This window comes from Andrographis paniculata, unplaced genomic scaffold, assembly GCF_009805555.1.
Source record: "Andrographis paniculata isolate CXL003 unplaced genomic scaffold, ASM980555v1 Contig38END, whole genome shotgun sequence".
NCBI classification, from domain to species: Eukaryota; Viridiplantae; Streptophyta; class Magnoliopsida; order Lamiales; family Acanthaceae; genus Andrographis; species Andrographis paniculata.
The window spans coordinates 1,220,531-1,240,491 of record NW_026137571.1 but is presented as its reverse complement, the minus strand read 5'-3'; the positions used below and the strand labels follow the sequence as shown (position 1 = coordinate 1,240,491).

Here is a 19,961-nt window from a genome sequence, read left to right as displayed (position 1 = left end):
TCTTTGTCCCGCCACAAATGATTTCTTTTTTTTTTTGTCCATCTTACAAAAAAATTACATTTTTATTTTAAATAAAAACACTAGTCATAAACATATTTAATGAATATAGATTAATTTAATTAAAATTTTAATTTATAATACAAGTAGATCACTAAAACTCATTTATTTATATTTTTTTTTATCAATTAACAAATATTTTTATTTTTTTAATTTTTTTTTACTGCAATATTTATTAATTATTTTAATCTAATTATTTTTAGATTTACTTTTATATATTTAAAATAATTTATTATTATTTTTTATATGTAAATTATTTTGTTCATAAATTTTTTTAATTTGTTAAAATAAAAATAAAAGTAAAAAATATTAATATTAATAACTTATTCATAAATTTTTTATCATATAAATTTTTGTATTAGATATGAATATAATATAATAACTTTATTTAAAATTTTAAATTTAATAAAAAATTCATTTAAAAATAACTTAATAAGAAAATTATTTTTTTATATTGTTTCTAATAAAAATAATTATTATTTAATAAAAATATAGTATTAATTATTTTTAATAATTTCTTTTTTTTAAAAAAAGACAAATATGCTAATAATTTTTAATAATTAACAATAAAATTTTTTTAAAATAATATACTCCCTCCGTCCACCGTCTATCTATCCGTTTATTTTTTGTACATAGATTTTAGTATATTAGTATTATATTGATATGTGGTACAATTGATATACATAAAGATTATTATACCCCTTAACATTTACGGTATTAATTGGTGTTATTTGATGGCATTTGTGTAATATTATATAAAGGGTGAGATAATTTTATATTTTAGTGGAAGATACATTTATTAAAAAAGGAAATTGATACATTTGCGATGAACAGACTAAAATAAAAAAATAGATAAATTGGCGGTGAACGAAGGGAGTACATCGAAATAATATAATTAAGAGGGCGTTTGACAAATAGCTTTTTGAAGAGCTTTTAGCTTATTGAATAGCTTTTACCGGTTTAACCGATCAAAAAGTTAATTTAGGTGTTTGGTAAATTAGCTTTTTGAAATAGTTTTTTGGATCCAAAAAGCTAATTTACTCAGCATTTTAAAATAGTTTTTTCTATAAAAAAAATTTTATTCCTTATATATCCTTAAAAAATTTATTATGCACTTTATACAAATAAATATATTTTGATTATTTATTAATTATATTATAATATTTTATTATATTATTTTTTTACTTTTAAAAATTTAAAATAATTAATTTTTATATAAAAATTATTTTAATTATAAAATATATAAATTTATTAAAATCAACATAAAATATAAAATATAAATATTAATAATTTATTTTCATATTAAAATTACATTATATAAATTTTATATTAAAAATAAATTAAATTTATTGAAAACTATAAATATAATGAACTAATTGATAACTAATATAATAAATATATATACAAAAAATTTATTATTTTATATTTTACATCATTTTCAATAGAAAAAAATTATTTATATATTTCAATAAAAATATATTATTTTTTAAATCTAATTACCATAATAAAAATAAATACTTTTATAACACTTTTACAATTTTCAATAACTAAAAACAAAAAACTTCAAACATTCTAAACTCAAAAGAACATAATTGAATATATTAAAAACAAAAATAAAATAGAAATGTCCTCAATTATCATTTTACGTATAAACAACTAATATCAAACAGTTGTTTTACCAAACATTTTAATACAAACAGCTAATCGAATCAACTAGTCACACCAGCTAATTGAATCAGCTAACAGCTATCAGCTAATTGCCAAACACGCCCTAAATATTTTAAAACTAAAATATAAGTTGTTATTTTATGTATAAATAACTAACATTAAATAATTATTTAGTTAAATATTTTAGCACAAGTAACTAAGTATGTTTAACTAAATCTAACTAATCGAAATTATCAAATACCCCTTATATGTAACTTTTCTTTTTTTTTTTTTTTATCCTGTTTGTAGAAATTTTTACTGTTTTAGAATAATTGCCTCTAAGAAATTATTAAATAATTTTTTTATATTTTTTTGTATTATATGAATTACATTAAGATTATACTATTAAACAATTATTTTAATTTATAAATTTTATTTTAATTTTAAAAATCAAACTCGACAAACATATCCCACAAACCCCACAAGTGGAGCTCATCACTATAGGTTTGTTTGGTTTTGGTTTTATATAGTTCTTTCATTCCATAAAAATAATTCATTTTGGGTTCAACACAAAAAATAAGAAAAAAAATATTATTTTATTAAAAAATATAAAATATAAAAAATAATTAAAGATATTTTTAAAATTTAATTTAGTATTTGATTTAAAGATTTTTTTTTTTTTTTTGATGTGATCTACATGAAAATATATTGATAATATAAAAAGTAATATTTTATATCGAATATAGACGATTTTGAAAAAATAAAATATATATTAAAAATTGTATCGAAAAAAATTGAACGAAGAAACTCATATGACAATTATATTAAATAAATATTGAATATAGAGTAATAATTAATTATTTAAAATTTGATTTTACCAAAATTACTTAAAAGAGCAAAATTTAATAGATGGATCAAAAAAAATGAGTAAATTTGGGACACAAAATAAAAATTATCATTATTTTATTTATATGATTCTTAATAGAAAAAAATAATATTTTTTGTGTCCCGCTTTAAAGTGAATGTAGTTAAAGTATAAAGATAATTTTGCTCTTACTTGGTAAAAAAATAATAATGTGATGATAAAGTAAATTTATTTATATAAAATAGTGATGTTATATTACTAAAAAAAACCGTTACCGCAGGACGAACAAAAATAAAAAATATATTCGTTAAACGAGACAAAAGAAATACTCCCTCTGTCCCATATCTATTTGTTTTTTGCACGGAGTTTTAGAAATATTAGTATTATATTAGAGTAAAGTAGACATAAAGGTAAAAAGAATAAATTAATCCAATTAGTATTGTATGATATAAAGATAAATATCATATTAAAAGTTTGTTCACTTGTTTTAATTTTATATAATTCTTAAAACAGTGTTATCCTTCTTCTTCTTTTTTTTTTTTTTACTCAAAAATATTTTTTTTACCATTTTTATTTGTCTCACTCAAAACTATCAATTTTTTTATTATAATAAAACTAATGATATACTAATACTTAAATATTATTACATTTTACTTAAATTACAAACATACTATTAAACGTAAAATTACTTTATACATAAAGTCAAATGAAAAAAATTGTCAAAACTTCTTACGCACTTTTATTAACTAATAAAATACTACTCCCTCCGTCTCAGATACCGTGTTTGCTACAATGTAGACACGGTATTTTAGGAGGGGTGTAATTAGTAGATAATTAAGAATGTATTAGTGAAAATAATTATAATATCATATAAATAATTATAAATTAAAATTAAGATAACTAATTAGTTTAATTAAAATTAAAAAAAAAATTAAAAAATTAAAATGAGATTAAAGTGTGTAATCATTTTCCAAAAAAAAAAGTGACATAATATGTAGGACGGATAGAAACAGCAACGTGGACATGGTATCTGGGACGGAGGGAGTATTATTTTTTAATTTACTACAAAACCTAAAAAAGGTACATTCATCCGAAATTATCATTACCTAGGATAATCATCAATCAAATTTTCAGCAATTCAAAATGTAATCTAAAAATATAAAAACTTTTGAATTTAAACAAATAGTGTCTCCCTCCCAATATTATTGAAAATACAATATACTCCTTTCGTCCACTTGTAATGTTTACATATTTCTATTTTGGAACGTCTAATTACAAAGTTAATATTTCATTAAATACCCTATTTTTTTCCACAAATACCATTACTTTACATCACATCATTACTTTTACACAAAAGAGTAAGGGCAAAAATGTCATTACACTATTTTTAACTACTCACTATAATTAAAATACTATTATTTCTTAAAAACCGCGCCAAAAATAAATGTAAACCTTGTAAATTGACGGAGGGAGTATAATATAACACTAAAAAAAATATTATTTTTGTAACGAAATTTTTTCGTCATTAAATTAACTTTTTCCGTTACTAATGATATTAGAGACGGAATTAATGATGGAACTACGTTAGCTACGTGATCTTTAATGACGGAATTCCGTTACAAATATACTATTTTTTTTATAGTGTAATGTCCATTCATAAAGAATCAATAATTAAAAAATAATTATATTTCCAATATATTTTTACTATATCTCTAATATAAAAAATATATTTAAAATCAAAAAAATAAAATCAAAATTTAAAAGAATAGAGCCAATATTTTATTTATTGGGCCTGTTTGCTTGTGGCCCGATATCTTTTTTATTGGGCTTTGGCCTGAATAATCTGGCCCATATTGAACTGGACCTAAAAAAATACAGCCCGGTCATTATTTGCTTCTGACTAGTCATTTTCTAGTTGAATTTTTGCATGGCAACGGATTCTAACTTCAATCATTTTGACAGATATGTAATGGTGTACTCCATCTGTCGTAATATAATAGTCTTATTTATCATTTTTGTCAATCCCGAAATAATAGTCTCATTTTCATAAATAATCATATCACTATAAAATTATTCTTACTTTATTATTATTATAACACAATTGTCACAGACTTGTGTTTGACACAAAATTTAAGGAATATTGATATTATATTGACAGTGGGTGAAAAGTACAGCTAAAAGATTTTTTTGCCCTTGTGAGTGTATTAGTATAAAAAGTAGTGGTAATTGTGTAATAATAATGAAAAAATAAGGGTAGTTTCATAGTGATATGATTATTTATGAAAATAAGACTATTGTTTTAGAACGAATAAAAATGGAAAACATTACTATTGTATTGAGACGGAGGGAGTAGTTTATAAGAAGAATATATTTTTAAATATTATATATTAAAAATTACAAAAATATCCATGTAAAGCTTTTTAACGATTCTATTGGTGTGTTTGTCAGTAGGTTTTAGTCAACGAATTTGAATTTTTTAATAGTAAAAAGTTGAATTTGAATAATTTTTTGATATGATATAAATAAAGATTGATGTTATGTCGTATAATAAATTTTATAGTATAATAAAAAAGAAAATATAATGATTTGATGTGATATTTTTAAAAGAAAAAAAAATCTAAATAATAAAAACTTGTAATAAAACAAAAAAAAAACACAATTATATGTTTTTTTAACAAGTCACAGAAAATATTCATCATGTATTATTTTAATACAAAAATAAAAAACTGCATCAAAGAAACACACCTTTAATACACCTAAGAGTTGTCTTTTTTTTCAATGGTTATTATTATTATTACTGTAATATCTTTGTTTTGAAATTATTATATAAAACAGTAAATTTTATTTAAAATATTATATTAACTCCTCCTATGTTTAGATATTCCCTCCCTTTCACACCCAAAAAAAATAAAATAATATATTACACATAATTATTATATTTATATAACCTACCCAAATTTTTTATATTTCGTAGAAATATATATTTTTTATATTATATATATATATTTCTCTAAATTATTTTACAAAACAAACATATTTTTATTCTCTTTGTGTGTTAAAATTATATTAATATTTTTTTTTAGCGTATTCTGTTTAGAGTAAAATATTTTATTTACCTAAAATTATGATTTTTACTTTAAGAAATAATAATAATTTTGAAATTATGGGCACAATTAGCTGATAGCTGTTAGCTGATTCAATTAGCTGGTTTGACTATCTGATTCGATTAGCCGTTTGTATTAAAATATTTGGTAAAACAACGATTCGATATTACCTGTTTATACGTAAAATGACAATTGAGGACATTTTTATTTTATTTTTGTTTCTAATATATTCAATTATGTTATTTTGAGTTTAGAATGTTTGAATTTTTTTGTTATTAATTATTGAAAATTGTAAAAGTGTTATAAAAATATTTATTTTTATTACAGTTAGATTTAAAAAATAATATATTTTATTAAAATATATAAATAGTTTTTTCTATTGAAAATGATGTAAAATATAAAATAATAAATTTTTTTCGTATATATATTTATGATGTTAGTTATCAATTAATTCATTATATTTATAAATTTTAATTTATTTAATTTATTTTTAGTATAAAATTTATATAATGTAATTTTAATATAAAAATAAATTATTACTATTTATATTTTCTATTTTATGATGATTTTAATAAATTTATATATACAATTAAAATAATTTTTATATAAAAATTAATTATTTTAAATTATAAAAGTAAAACTATAATATAATAAAATATTCTAATATAATTAATAAATAATCAAAATATATTTATTTGTGTAAAATGCATAATAAAATTTTAAGGGCATATAAGGAATAAAAAAAAATTTACACAAAAAACTATTTCAAAACGCTTGGTAAGTTAGCTTTTAAGAAATCAGCTTTTGGGTCCAAAAAGCTAATTTACCAAACACCTTAGGGCGTGTTTGTTTGGGGGATTGGATTAGATTTTCACTATTCATCCCATTTTTCCCCCCAAAAACATCAAATAAAACACCTATTTTTTATTTTTTATATTATACTAAAAATCAATTTTACATTCAAAACATCACATCAACACCTATTTATATCACATCATACAACTGTTCAAATTCAAAATTTTTACTATTCAAATCCCAACTCAAAATCCAAACCCCCAAACAAACACACCCTAAATTAATTTTTTGACTAATCAAAAAGTTAAAAGCTGTTTAATAGGCTAAAAGCTCTTCAAAATGCTATTTGCCAAACACCCCGTATATCTTTTTTAGTCCCATAATTTTTTTTATCAATTAATTAATAAACCTATTTGCCAAACACCCTTGTATTTTTTTTAGTCCCACAATTTTTTTATCAATTAATTAATAAATGTTCTATATAGCCCTACTTATTTTTTATTAGTAACTTTACTATTATAATATTAATATTTCGTTGTTCCTATCTCCAACCAAAATTACGTGACTTTTACGGAGAGGTAAATATTTTTTTATAGATGAAAATATGATGTGATTTGATATTTAAAAAAGAATACTATGAATGAATTGTACAGAAAATTCTATCTATATATTTAGATTAAACGAGATAAAATTACTATTTCTATTTTAACTTCCTTCAAACGTTTAAACATATCAAATTAATTCAATTAAACTCTATCCACAATAATGGAAACGAGACCAAATAAGTAAAAACCCACAATTTTTACATTCAAATTAGTTCGATAAAAAATAGAAAATAAATTACCAATTGTTGACGAAACTGAATTTGTTTCTTAGTTGAAATATAAATATAATAATCTCTTAGGTTGTGTTATTTTTATAAAAAAAGTTTTTTTTTATATTATATTATAAATTTATTTTACATTTAAAGCATCCCATCAATGTCTATTTATATTATATCAATGAACTGATCAAAGATCAAATTCAACTATTTTCTATTCATAAATCCAAACTTAAAACCCCAAACCCACCAACAAACACACCTTAGTACTCCCTCCGTCCCAAACAAGGTGCAACATTTGTTTTTGGCACGGGTTTTTAGGTGGGTAATATAAAGTAGATAATTTAAAAATTAGGTGATGTGATGGAGAGAAAAATATATATTTTATTTTTTTATTTGAATGATGTGAGGGGATAAAGTGTGAGGTAGAGATTAAATATAATTAATTATTTCCTATTTTGGAAATGTTGTAAGGTGTTTGGGACATGTAAAAAAAGAAATGTTGCAGGGTGTTTGGGACTAATGGAGTATTTATTTTTTCTATTTTAGTCTATCTTATATAATCTGTCTTTTTTTTTAAAAAAAAAAAATATATATAATTATACATTTGAATCCCATTTTAAATTTTACTCCCTCCGTTTCATCTAAATTGTTTCACTTAGCTTAGTCACATAGTTTTAGAGGTATTGTGTAGTTAATAAGTAATTAAAAAATGTATTAGTAAAAATAATTGTGATTGAATAAAAAAAATAGATTAATTTAAATAAAAAATATAAATTATGAATTTTAAGATGTGATTAAAGTGTATAATTATATTTCAAAAAAATAATTGACAAATTATGTAAGATAAACGAAAATAGAAAGATATGACAAATTAAGTGAGACATAGGGAATATAATTTATTTATTTTTTTAATTTTAATTAAATTATTTATTTATAGTAACCTTAATCTATAATTATTTTTAGTATATAATAATTATTTTTACTCAATACATTTCTTATTACTTACTAATTATATTTTCCATTAAATTTATGTGATAGAGACACTTTAACTAGAATGAAAGAAATATTATTTTATTTACAAAATACCGTATAAAATTATTATTACATAAATTCAAACCATTCCTACCCAGAACGATTCCTTTAATATTTGAATTTTGGTTAAAATTTTTGAAATGATAAAAAATTAAATTAAAATAGTATTTACCTATATATATATTAATAAAAATTATTTTTTTTTATAATATATTATATAAAAATATATATATTCAATTTGATGCTTTACAACAATTTTTATGATGAATAATATGAAATCAAATTTAAATCTAAATTTAAAAGAAGTACACAAGGTTGGTTTCTTTTAAATATTATTCTTTTCGTATAAGTCTAGTATTTATATTTATTTTTTATACGCAATGCAATACGAGAAACATTAATATTTTAATAGTAATTAATAGATATAATAATGTAAAAATTAAATTAATTTTGTCTTTTAAATATATATATATAATAAAGTGAGAGTAAAATAATAAATAAATTTTAAAAATCTTAATAATTATTGATATGATATATAGATATTAAAAATGAAAATGTAAACATTTGAATTGGAGACGAAAATAAAAACATACAAATATTAGAAGTAGACATATGAAATATTAAAAATATATTAATATATATAATTATACAATTTATACCACCATAAAAATTCAATAATTCAATATAATTATTTTATAATTCCTCAAAGCTAACAAACAATATATCAAATCAGAAATACAATATAATATAAAGTATATATTTTATTTTTAATTAAAATAAACAAATACAAATAGTCTCCGTTGGAGGGGATAAATTAGAGGTGGCAAACCGGTTTTGCCCGGTTTTAATTTATAAGTGTTGATGCCAAATTTTCAATAATAAAAAAATAAAATTCGAAAATAGAAAATTATCTTCGAATTTGATATAATTAATATTTGAAATTAAAATTTTTTAAACATTGTACGGTACATAAATAAATTTGAAAATAAAAGACTGGAAATTAAAGGATGATCCCCGAATTACTGACTTTGATGTCGTCTGAAGATGATTGAAGATCCTCTATCAGTTACTGACCCCAATCCTTAAATACTCTTCGGAAACAGTACATGGAACCGTCGCCCGAACAGTTACAAGGCCTCCTGTCAACCGTCCACCAATTCCTCTTTTGCTGATACGCGTTCTCAACTGTCTTACCAACCGCGTCACCCAACCGACCACGCTACTGCTCTCACCCGAATCTCCGTAGCAACCGATTCGTCCGTCCAACTAGGAACCAACCGACCTGCCTGTCCGACCACGAACCTTCTAACTTACTTATCCGACTGTAGATCAACCGACCTGTGAACCGTCCGACCCGCGGACCATCCGACTTACAGGCAATCTGACTTGCCTGTCCGACTTGCGGACCATCCGACCCGTGGACTGTCCGACTTGCAGATCATCCGACTTCCGACCCGTGGACTGTCCGACTTGCAGACCATCCGACTTGCGAACCATCTGACTTACCTTTTTCCTTAGAAGGACGTCCGATTCAACCGATTACCTTGAAACACCCCCTTGATAAGTCTAACGGACCGAATTACTGTTCCACGTCTTCTTCTAGCTTGGGCCTTTTAACCTAATTATAAATTTCATACCCAACTATAAGTATTTTTTTAATATGTTTAATTTAGTTTAGGTTGTTTTCTTTTCTTATTTATTTATTATTTTCATTTTGTGACTTTAAGTATACGAATTGAATCCATGTTCTAATATTAGCACGACCAGAATTAAACTATTAGATTATATTTATTTTTTTTATATAAATTTATTTTTTAATATATTTAATTTAAAAATTGGATTGAATAAGATACAAATTGATCTTGGCGAGTTTGGGTACGACCCAGTCTATAATCATGTTGCAGCAGGCACGACCCGAATTTTTTCAGGCCTATTTGTTTAAATTTTAAACATAATTTTTTAGTATCGTGTTCAGATCGGATAGCTTTAGTTTGATTATGATTTAAAATGAAATATTGATTGAAATTTTTATTTATATGATATTTTATATATAAAAATATTTTTATTGAAATGAATATTTAATAATAATAATTTAAATTTAAATTTAAAATTACTACGTTATTATTTATTACCATTCATTTCTATGTATATGGGATAAAGATAAAATCAGAAAAATAAAAATGATCAATTTCTCAAATTTTATAAGGATGAAATCATAAAAATAAAAATGATCAATTTCTCAAATTTTATTTTATTTTTACTCAAATAAAAAAAATAATTATTTCTCTATTATTATTTCCCTTTCCCTTTTATCAAACACACCTTAAGAGTAATAAACAAAGGATTAATTATAATTTAATTATTTGTTCAACAGCAGGTAAATTATATATGCACATACATAATTTTATTTACCTACATAGATTAACTTTTTATTACTGTAGTAATATTTAAAATCTATCACTCTCACTCACAAAGCTTCTACAGAAAACCACCAATGAACGAACGAGGTCTGCACCTCGCCGTCAATGGCCGAACCATCGGAGTCGTCGTGCCGGCGCCTTCGCTCATGTCGATCTTCCCTGCTTTCTCCCAATCGAAGCACTGAATCAGCGCTCCCAGGGCGAGTCCGATGTTCATCATGGCCAAATTCTCGCCTGGACACGCGCGTCTCCCCAATCCGAATGGTAGAAGCTTAATCCCCAATTCTCGCTTCCCCTCCACACCTTCAAATCTCTCCGGCCGGAATCTCTCCGGCTCATCCCACAATTCCGCGCTGTGATGAATTTCCCAAATGTTCAGCAGGAGCACTGTGCCGGCGGGGATTCGGTAACCGCCGACGGTGCAATCGGCGGAGGAGAGGTGCGGCATCAGAATCGAGACAGGAGGATGCAGACGCATCGTTTCGAGGATGATTTGCCGGAGATATGGCAGCTCCGCCACGTCCGCCTCGGTAATCAATCGATTGTGCCCTACGCGCGCGTCAATTTCGGCTCGAGCTTTTTCTAGGGTTTCTGGATTGTGGAGCAATAAGGTGAACGCCCATTCTAGAGCAATTGATGAAGTTGAAGCTCCTCCTTGCAGCAACACCTGAATGAAATTCAACTGTAAGATTCCTATCCATTAATTTCAATCCAAAAATTTCAGATACAGAACATCTTCATATGATTCCCCCTGCATTCTTCCTTATACAATTGATTGATTACTGATGGTCATTTTCATCACAATTGACAATCCCTAATGCCACAAATATCATCTGGAATTGTTCAAGTAATTAATTGTTCGCTTATTGCTGGAAAATCGATAGATCCATTGATTGAAAATGATCTTAGCTCCATTATGACAGGCAGTTAGTAGATTGTTGTCATAGTTAAGGTATATATCCATCATTTCACATCACTATAATCAACTCTTCAATTATTTAATAAACTCTCAATTATTGAATATCCCAAAATGGATCCCACTTAATTATTAGCAAGATAATCAAGAATGATTGCCAAAATATGATTGATCTTACCAGTAAAAGATCCTTGATGGTTTCATCTGTGTAATATTCAGGTTCAGATCTTTGCAAATCGAGCAACACTTCGACCATCGGTTTCCTCTTAATAGGGGAAGATTTATTATCCCTGTCGTTACTTTGCATGATTATTCGATGCTCATCTACAACTTGCTGCATAAACTTATCTCTCTTCTTCTGTATCGAACGTAGTTTCTTTTCAACATTGAACCCGAACCACCGCATGATAGGCAAGAAATCGACCACTGTTGTCTGTAATGCCATCTTTGATGTCTCTGTCGTGATTTCCTCGAGTAATTTGGTTTCTTTAGATTTCTCCATGTTCTTGCCATAGTACCTGCAATGGATGATATTAATCTGCCTGTTTTTATATGTCATATTCGACTAAAACTGTTGGTTATTAGTTATTTACCTCTTTCCTGTGATCATTCTTGTCAGGACATTAAACATGTACTCGAAAAGGGCTGATTTCACTCCAATAACTTCAAGATTCTCTTTCTCAGTGACATGAAACAGTTTCCGGACCATGCTCATCGCCTCGTCGCCTCTGATGTGAGAAAACATCTGCAACCTCTTGTTCGACAGCAGCTCCAGCGACGAAATCCTCCTGAGGTTCCTCCAATGGTCGCCATACGAAGCCCATGAAAGACTCCTGTAATTATACCCAAAGTACTTCCCATTAAGAAGATCCGGCCTGTTGGCGAAGACCACGTCGTTCTTGTTACTCAAGCACTCTTCTGCAAGAGATGCAGATGAGATTAGAAGCACGGGCCTCGACCCCAGCTTCAGAAACAAGGCCGGGCCGTATCTCCTCGACACCTCCGACAAACTCCGGTGGAAAGGCTGCCTGAGCATGTAAATATGCCCGATCAGCGGCAGCGACGGAAACGGGCTCGCGGGAAAATTCCTCAGCTTGTTCAGGAAATGAACTGTTATGCTGTACAAGGCTACAAGAATCACTGGTGACAAATACAGGTAAAGATTTTCCATTGCAGATAGATGATGATGATGATGATGATGATGATGATCAATAAATATATATTTATTGTTTATTAATTTTCTTTTTTTGTGTTCTAACAAATGGTGTAAATGGTGGGTTTTATAGAGGAAATTTTATGGGAGAAAATCAGGCATTGTCTGAAACAGTAGGAGGCATAAAAATGGTGGTTTGAGTTGGGGAATTGCCTTTTATAGAAGGAGGAAGAAGAAGCGTGGTATTGGTAGTTGAGTTGTTAGTGTAAGGAAGAAGCGTGCTTTTGTTGAGTAGCGTTTTTTGTTATAGGAGCACGTGAAGACGCGTTTTTATTGCAGTGCAGGGATAAGATCTCATTAATTAGTGCTGATGGTGAAGTGCGACTTTCCGCGCTGCATTTGACGCTTCGTTAGTTATGCTTAACTTAGGCAGTAGCGGTTTTATTTTATTTGAACGTGTCAATGTTTTCGCCAATATCTAAAGTCAAGCTGAATTATTTCTGGATAATAATAATATTATTAATTTTACATTTATATATATATTTTTACTCAGATATTTTTAATAAATATATTAAAACGTATAAACACATACAAATATTAATATAATATATATCATCTAATAATATTATATTAACAGTGAGTGTAAAAATATTTTCTAAAATAATAAAATGTCCTTATTTTATATAATAATTGTGAAAAAATGAAGATAATTTTATAAAAAAATTGAGAGCTTGTTACAAAAAATGAAAATGAGATTATTATTTTACTACGGACAAAAATGACAAAATGAGACTATTACTTCATCCGTCCACTTACAATGTTTACATATTTCTATTTTGGGACGTCCAATTACAAAGTTAACATTTCATTAAATATCATATTTTTTTCCACAAATACCCTTACTTTATATCACATCATTACTTTTACACAAAAAAAAATAAGGACAAAAATATCATTATACTACTTTTAATTACTCACCGCGCCAAAAGTAAATGTAAACCTTGTAAATGGACAGAAGGAGTATTTTTTAACCGAGAGAGTATCTTTTATATTATCAATACAATTTCTCATACCACATACTGATTATATATATATTGATTTACTTTAATCTCATTTTGTTTTATAATTTGATTTTGTTTTTCGTTTTTGGTTTTGTAGTTAGATTTGCGTAGTAAAAAATATTAGAACCGAACTTCAATTTGGTGTTTTATTTATTTTTACATCTATGCAGATTCATTTGTTTATTTATTTTTTTCTATTTGACTTTTCAATACATTTTAAAAGAACACTTGTATTTAATACATTATGTTTTTTTTTTTTATCAAAAAATATTAAACAATTATTTTATTTTAAATTTCATATTAAAATACAAAAATAAAATTCCAAATATAAAAATTCATTATATATATATTTGATTTATCACAATACATTCGTTTACATTACTTTTAAATTATTTATTACAATTAAAATACTAATAAGTAAATATATCTTTTTAATCTGAACGGAGAAAATATAATATTAAGTTGAGAAAAAAATATTATTATTTTTGCCCACTAAAATTATATACATATATATTTCCACAAAAATATAATTTTCATTTATAGAAACAATTGTTATTCATTCTTTAATTTTTCCTCTTTATTATTGTAATACTTATTTATAAAATATTAGCTACTTACACACTAAATTTATAAAAAAAAAAAAATTCACTTCATTAACTTACTTATATACCTTTCAAAATATTCATATTTTATGTTACAATCAGCTAATATAATTATATATTCATTAAAAATATGCATCTAATTCAAATAAACATATATTTAGTAAACATAAAAAGTACTCTCCTTTCTCACATAAAATATTCATATTTTTTTTTTTTTCAGTCAGTCTCATAAAATTCATTATTTTGTTTACAATATAATTATAATTTTAATCACATTTTAAAATTTATAATTTATAATTTTTTTTAATTTTAATTAAATTATTTAATTATTTTAATTTATAATTATTTTTATTAATATATTTTTTAATTATTTACTAATTATACTTTATTTAAATTTTCGTGTTTACAGCAATATAAACATATTATCCCGAACAGAAAAAATATATTTTTATTGAAAATCACCTAATTTAAATAGTAAAATATATATATATATATATATAAAAGTGCAAATGAGCTAACCCTCTGACTTTTCATAAACATTTTGGTGGTCTTCTTTAAGGTGTGTTTGTTTGGGAGATTCTCCCAAACTTTTACTGTTCATAAAAATTTTTCAATCTTAAAAATATCAAATTAAACATTTATTTTTTATTTTTTATATTATATCAAAAATTAATTTTATATTTAAAATATCACATCAACACCTATTTATATTATATCATATAACTATTCAAATCCAAACTCAAAATCCAAACCACCGAACGTTATTTTTTAAGTGGTGCTATAATCACATTATTTTTATATACTTTAGTACTCCCTCGTCCCATGTAATATGGGTGTATTACGGTTGACATTGGAATTTAAGTAAAATATAATTAGTAAGTAATTAAAAAATGTATTAGTAAAAATAATTATTATTTAGTAAAAATAATTATATATTAAGATTAAGATAAGTAAATAGTTTAATTAAAATTAAGAAAATTATAAAATTTAAAATGCGATTAAAGTGCATAATTATATTTCAAAAATAAAAAGGACAAGTTATGTGGGACGGACCAAAATAAAAAATAGGAGGGAATATATTTTAAAAAACTATAATACAATGTAGTTTTAGTCCAATATTATATATAAGTGTATATATCATTTTTATTTTATCTGTAAAACTAGCAACTTATGTACTTTTTAATTAATTTAGCCTTTGACTATCAATTAAATAAGAAATAAATTAATTTTCATAAATAATAGTTAAGAATATATATCATAGAATAATATATGTGATCGTATTAAAGTATAGCGTGTCAGACACTAAAATTGAAATATTCGTTGACTATCAATTAAATAAAAAATTTATTTAATATTGTGATTTATTCTATAGTTTAATATAAATTTAAATAATATGTGTATATATATCATTAACGCATGTAATCATATTAAAGTTTAATGGATCGAGGAGTTATACACTAATATATATGGATAAACATTGCAGTTTTTTTTTTTCTTTTTTCTTTAAAAAAAATAATAAATAAATTTTCATTTTTTTTGTTATTATTATTAATTTTTAGGGAAAAATTCATTTTTGGTCTAAATATAACAAAAATTTATAAATTTTGGTTTCAATAAAAATTTTATCAATTTTGGTTCCAATATAATCAAAATTTATCATTTTTTATCCCAATATACCAAAACTCATCATTTTTGGTTCAAATTTCAAATTTTTAACAATTTTAGTCCCAATATAATCAAAACTCATCATTTTTTGTCCCAATATAATCAAATTTTATCGTTTTTGGTCCTACCGTCAACAAACTGACGAAAAATGCTGACGTGGACTTGTAAGATTGTGCAATTTCTTTGAATATAAATATAAAGTTTGATTTCTTTTCACGTCAAAAGTTTTCGTCGGTTTGTTGACGGTATGACAAAAAAAAGATAATGTTTGATTATATTTGGATAAAAAATGACGAGTTTTGGTTATATTTAGACTAAAACTGATAAAAATTTTATGTTTGGACCAAAAATAATGAATTATGGTTATATTGAGGCTAAAATTGATAAGATTTTTATATTGGAACAAAAATTGATGAATATTGATTATATTAATACTAAAATAATTTTTTTCCATTTTTTTAATATTTGAACTGTGTGTGGGGATCTATCCATACACACCTTTCTATAATTCAAATTTAATTTTAACATGTCATAATTTTTTTTAAAAAAATTTCTATTGAATATAATACATGATCGATAATTTTATTGTATATCTTTTTTAATTAAATTATTTATAAATATGATATCAAATTAAAATGTTTAATCTATTTTAATTCGGTGTGCTTTATGATAGATTTATCATTTTTATTTATAAATTAATCATTAATACCGCATTATTTTATATAATTATTATTTTTAATACAGTTATAGCATTTTGAAAACTTTTATACAACAAATATATACTACTCCATAATTTTAATATTATATAATTAAAAGTAGTGATTTGATGTGATATAAATAAAATATGTGAGATTTTAAATATATAATAATTTTATACTTCCTCCGTCCAATTTCTATTATCTTAAAGTATATCTGCACAGTTTTTTAGGTGATTTGTCTTTTTGTTATGAATTGACAAACTTGCCTTTAATTGTATGACAGAGATTAAAAGTAATAAATGAATGAAGGGTAAAAATGCAAAATTTATGTTTAAAAAATGAAATATGACAATAGTTGTTGGATGTCTCAAATAGCAAAGTAGGACATTAGTTTGTGGACGAGGCAATAATATAATATAAAAAAAATAATTATTTTATTTGATATTTTTGAAGTAAAATTTGTTATAAAATTTAAAAAAAACACAACATATATATTGGCATTATTTATATCTATAAAACGTACATGTTCTTTCTTACAAAATACTATATTATATCAAAATATTATTTTAATAAAAATTTAAATCAATATTTCACTAACCAAACATATCTTACATAAAAGAATGAAATTAACTTAATAAGATTTTAATGTATAATTTCTTGTTTCGGTTTGAAATTGATAAATAAAAAGTTGATATAAATTTTTATTTAAATATTATTTTGATATAATGTTTTATATATATAAAAAAGACAATACATTTAATTGTTTAAAATATTTATTCTATTTTTAGAAAATGTGGCCTTTATTATGCATTATAAATATTATCATATTTATGGGTATGCTTGTTTTTTTATTCGAAAAAAAATACTCCCTCCGTTCCCAATCTATCTATTCATTTGCTTTTTGCACGAAATTTTAAAAATATTAATATTATATTAGAATAAAGTAGAAATAAAGGTAAAAAGACTAAATTAACCCTATTAGTATTGTATGATATAAAGGTAATGACATTTGTGTAATATATTGTAAATTAGAAGGGTATTTGTAATGTTAGGTAGATAGTACAATTACTAAAAAAGGAAACAGATACTTTGTTATGGGACGAACCAAAATAGAAAAATTGATAGATTGTTAAGAGACGGGGGGAGTAATATTAGCTATTCAATGAATGATAAAAATATACTATTTTTGTCCGATCATATTAATTATTATATCAAAATATAAATAAATAAAAAATAAAAATGCATCTATTATTTTTTTATAATACAAATATAATAATATTTGAGAGTAAATTATATAATATAAAAATATTTTTAATATTAAATATAATAATGTAAAAACAACGGTATAATTCTTGATTGAACGGTATTATTTTATTTCATAAAATATCAAATAATATATCACTTAAACAAAAATTTTAATTAACATTTTATTTCAAATAAAAATTATTTATATAATATATATATATATATAGTCAACCATTATATGTTTTTATTATTTCCCTAAACCCTAAACAAAAATATATTGTTTAATTTTATCATACATCACATAATTCACATTAAATATGGATTAAATTGCACAAAATTCATCGTTTCCCCATACTTATAAAACTATGTCAAATTCTCTCGTGGTTTCGTAAATTTTGCGTCTACGAATAAATTTTAGAACTTCAATTTCTAAACCCCTAAACTTACAAATATATTTATTTATATTTACCCTAAAAAAATAGTAAATATACTAAAAAATAGTTATTTTTTATCGGGTTTTAAGAGTTTATTTTTACTATTTTTTTTAGGATAAATGTATTTGTAATTTTAGGGATTTAGAAATTGAGATTCTAAAATTTATTCGCAGTTTGAACATATTTAGGTCAAATACCGTTAAATAAGGATGCTGTGAAGGTTAGACGCAAAATTTATAAAATCACGAAAAAATTTGATACAGTTTTAGAAATACGAAAAATTTGATTTAGCCTTCAATCTTTATTGTACGAACTCTAACTACTTGTACAAATCCAAACTAGATAAGCCCATGTTTATCAATATGGAGTATAATTTAATTTTTAAAAAATTAAAATGTAATTTAATAATAATAATAACAATTATTATTATTATTATTATTATTATTATTATTATTATTATTATATATCTTTTAGTGAGTGTAATCATATTAAAGTTTAGTAAATTGAGAAGTCAGACACTAAAATTAAAATGGATCAAGACATCAATCTTTATTTTTCTTTTTTCTTTAAGATTCTTCAAATATTGATAATTTATTTTCTTTAAAATAAAATGGTTTTGTTCACTCAAACCTGACACAATCCCTATTATATACAGTATTATTATATTATTTCACAAAAAATTAATAATTAATTCAAAATATTATATTATATTTTATTTTATTTTAATAATACAAATTTTCAAATTTTCAAATTAAAAAATACTTTAAATTAAATACTAGACAAACACGCAATTTATATTTTTTGACCTAAATAATTGTTGAATGTTTTATAAATTAGATTGCATAATAAAAAAGTTAAAAATAAATAAATAAATAAATAAAAATTAATGTGAATGGAGCCGAAGATACATCGATAAAAATAAAAACAAATATGTGTGTGGTCACAATACTTTTTTTTAGATGTAAGTTTTGAATTAAATAATAGTTTGATGGGTTGTTTTGAAAAAAAAAAAAAAAAAAATCTTTTCTTGAGAGTAACGAAGTTTTATTTTATTTTATTTTACTTTATAATATTATTGTCTTTTAGATATGTCCGTTAAATTTATTTCATAATTAATTTTATCATAATTAATTTTATCACAGTCAATAAATTAATATTTAATTATTATTCTTAATTTAAAATTTATTTACAACAAATACCATTAAATTTATTATATATATTTTTTATTTACTTTTATCATTTTCTCAATATATATATATATTTTTAATCTTCATATCGACTCAAAGTGGGCTAATTTTTATGGACCAAGAGGAATATTATTTTCAGACAAACAAATGTGAGAAACAAAATTATAGACTTTGATGAATGTGCTCATATGTGTGAATATATAGTCCCTCCGTCTTATATCTATACATCTATTTACTTTTTGCACAGAGTTTTAGAA

General features: G+C 23.5%; 1 protein-coding gene across 1 annotated transcript; it reads right to left on the bottom strand.

Annotated features, from left to right (window-relative positions):
- Positions 1-10,671: 10,671 nt before the first annotated feature.
- Positions 10,672-13,044, bottom strand: LOC127250801 (cytochrome P450 81Q32-like). The gene is made up of 3 exons (XM_051274226.1): positions 12,253-13,044; positions 11,838-12,177; positions 10,672-11,410 (listed from the first exon to the last, which is right to left on the bottom strand). The coding sequence occupies exons 1-3, from the start codon at positions 12,828-12,830 to the stop codon at positions 10,802-10,804; spliced, it is 1,527 nt and encodes a 508-aa protein (XP_051130183.1). The 5' UTR covers positions 12,831-13,044; the 3' UTR covers positions 10,672-10,801.
- Positions 13,045-19,961: the final 6,917 nt, after the last annotated feature.

Bases quoted from the DNA above. Each gene is read 5' to 3' on its own strand.
- LOC127250801 (XM_051274226.1), bottom strand. From the start codon at position 12,830: ATGGAAAATCTTTACCTGTATTTGTCACCAGTGATTCTTGTAGCCTTG. The intron at 12,178-12,252 runs GTAAATAACTAA...CATCCATTGCAG, and splicing joins AGAATGATCACAGGAAAGAG to GTACTATGGCAAGAACATGG. The intron at 11,411-11,837 runs GTAAGATCAATC...AATTTCATTCAG, and splicing joins CCATCAAGGATCTTTTACTG to GTGTTGCTGCAAGGAGGAGC.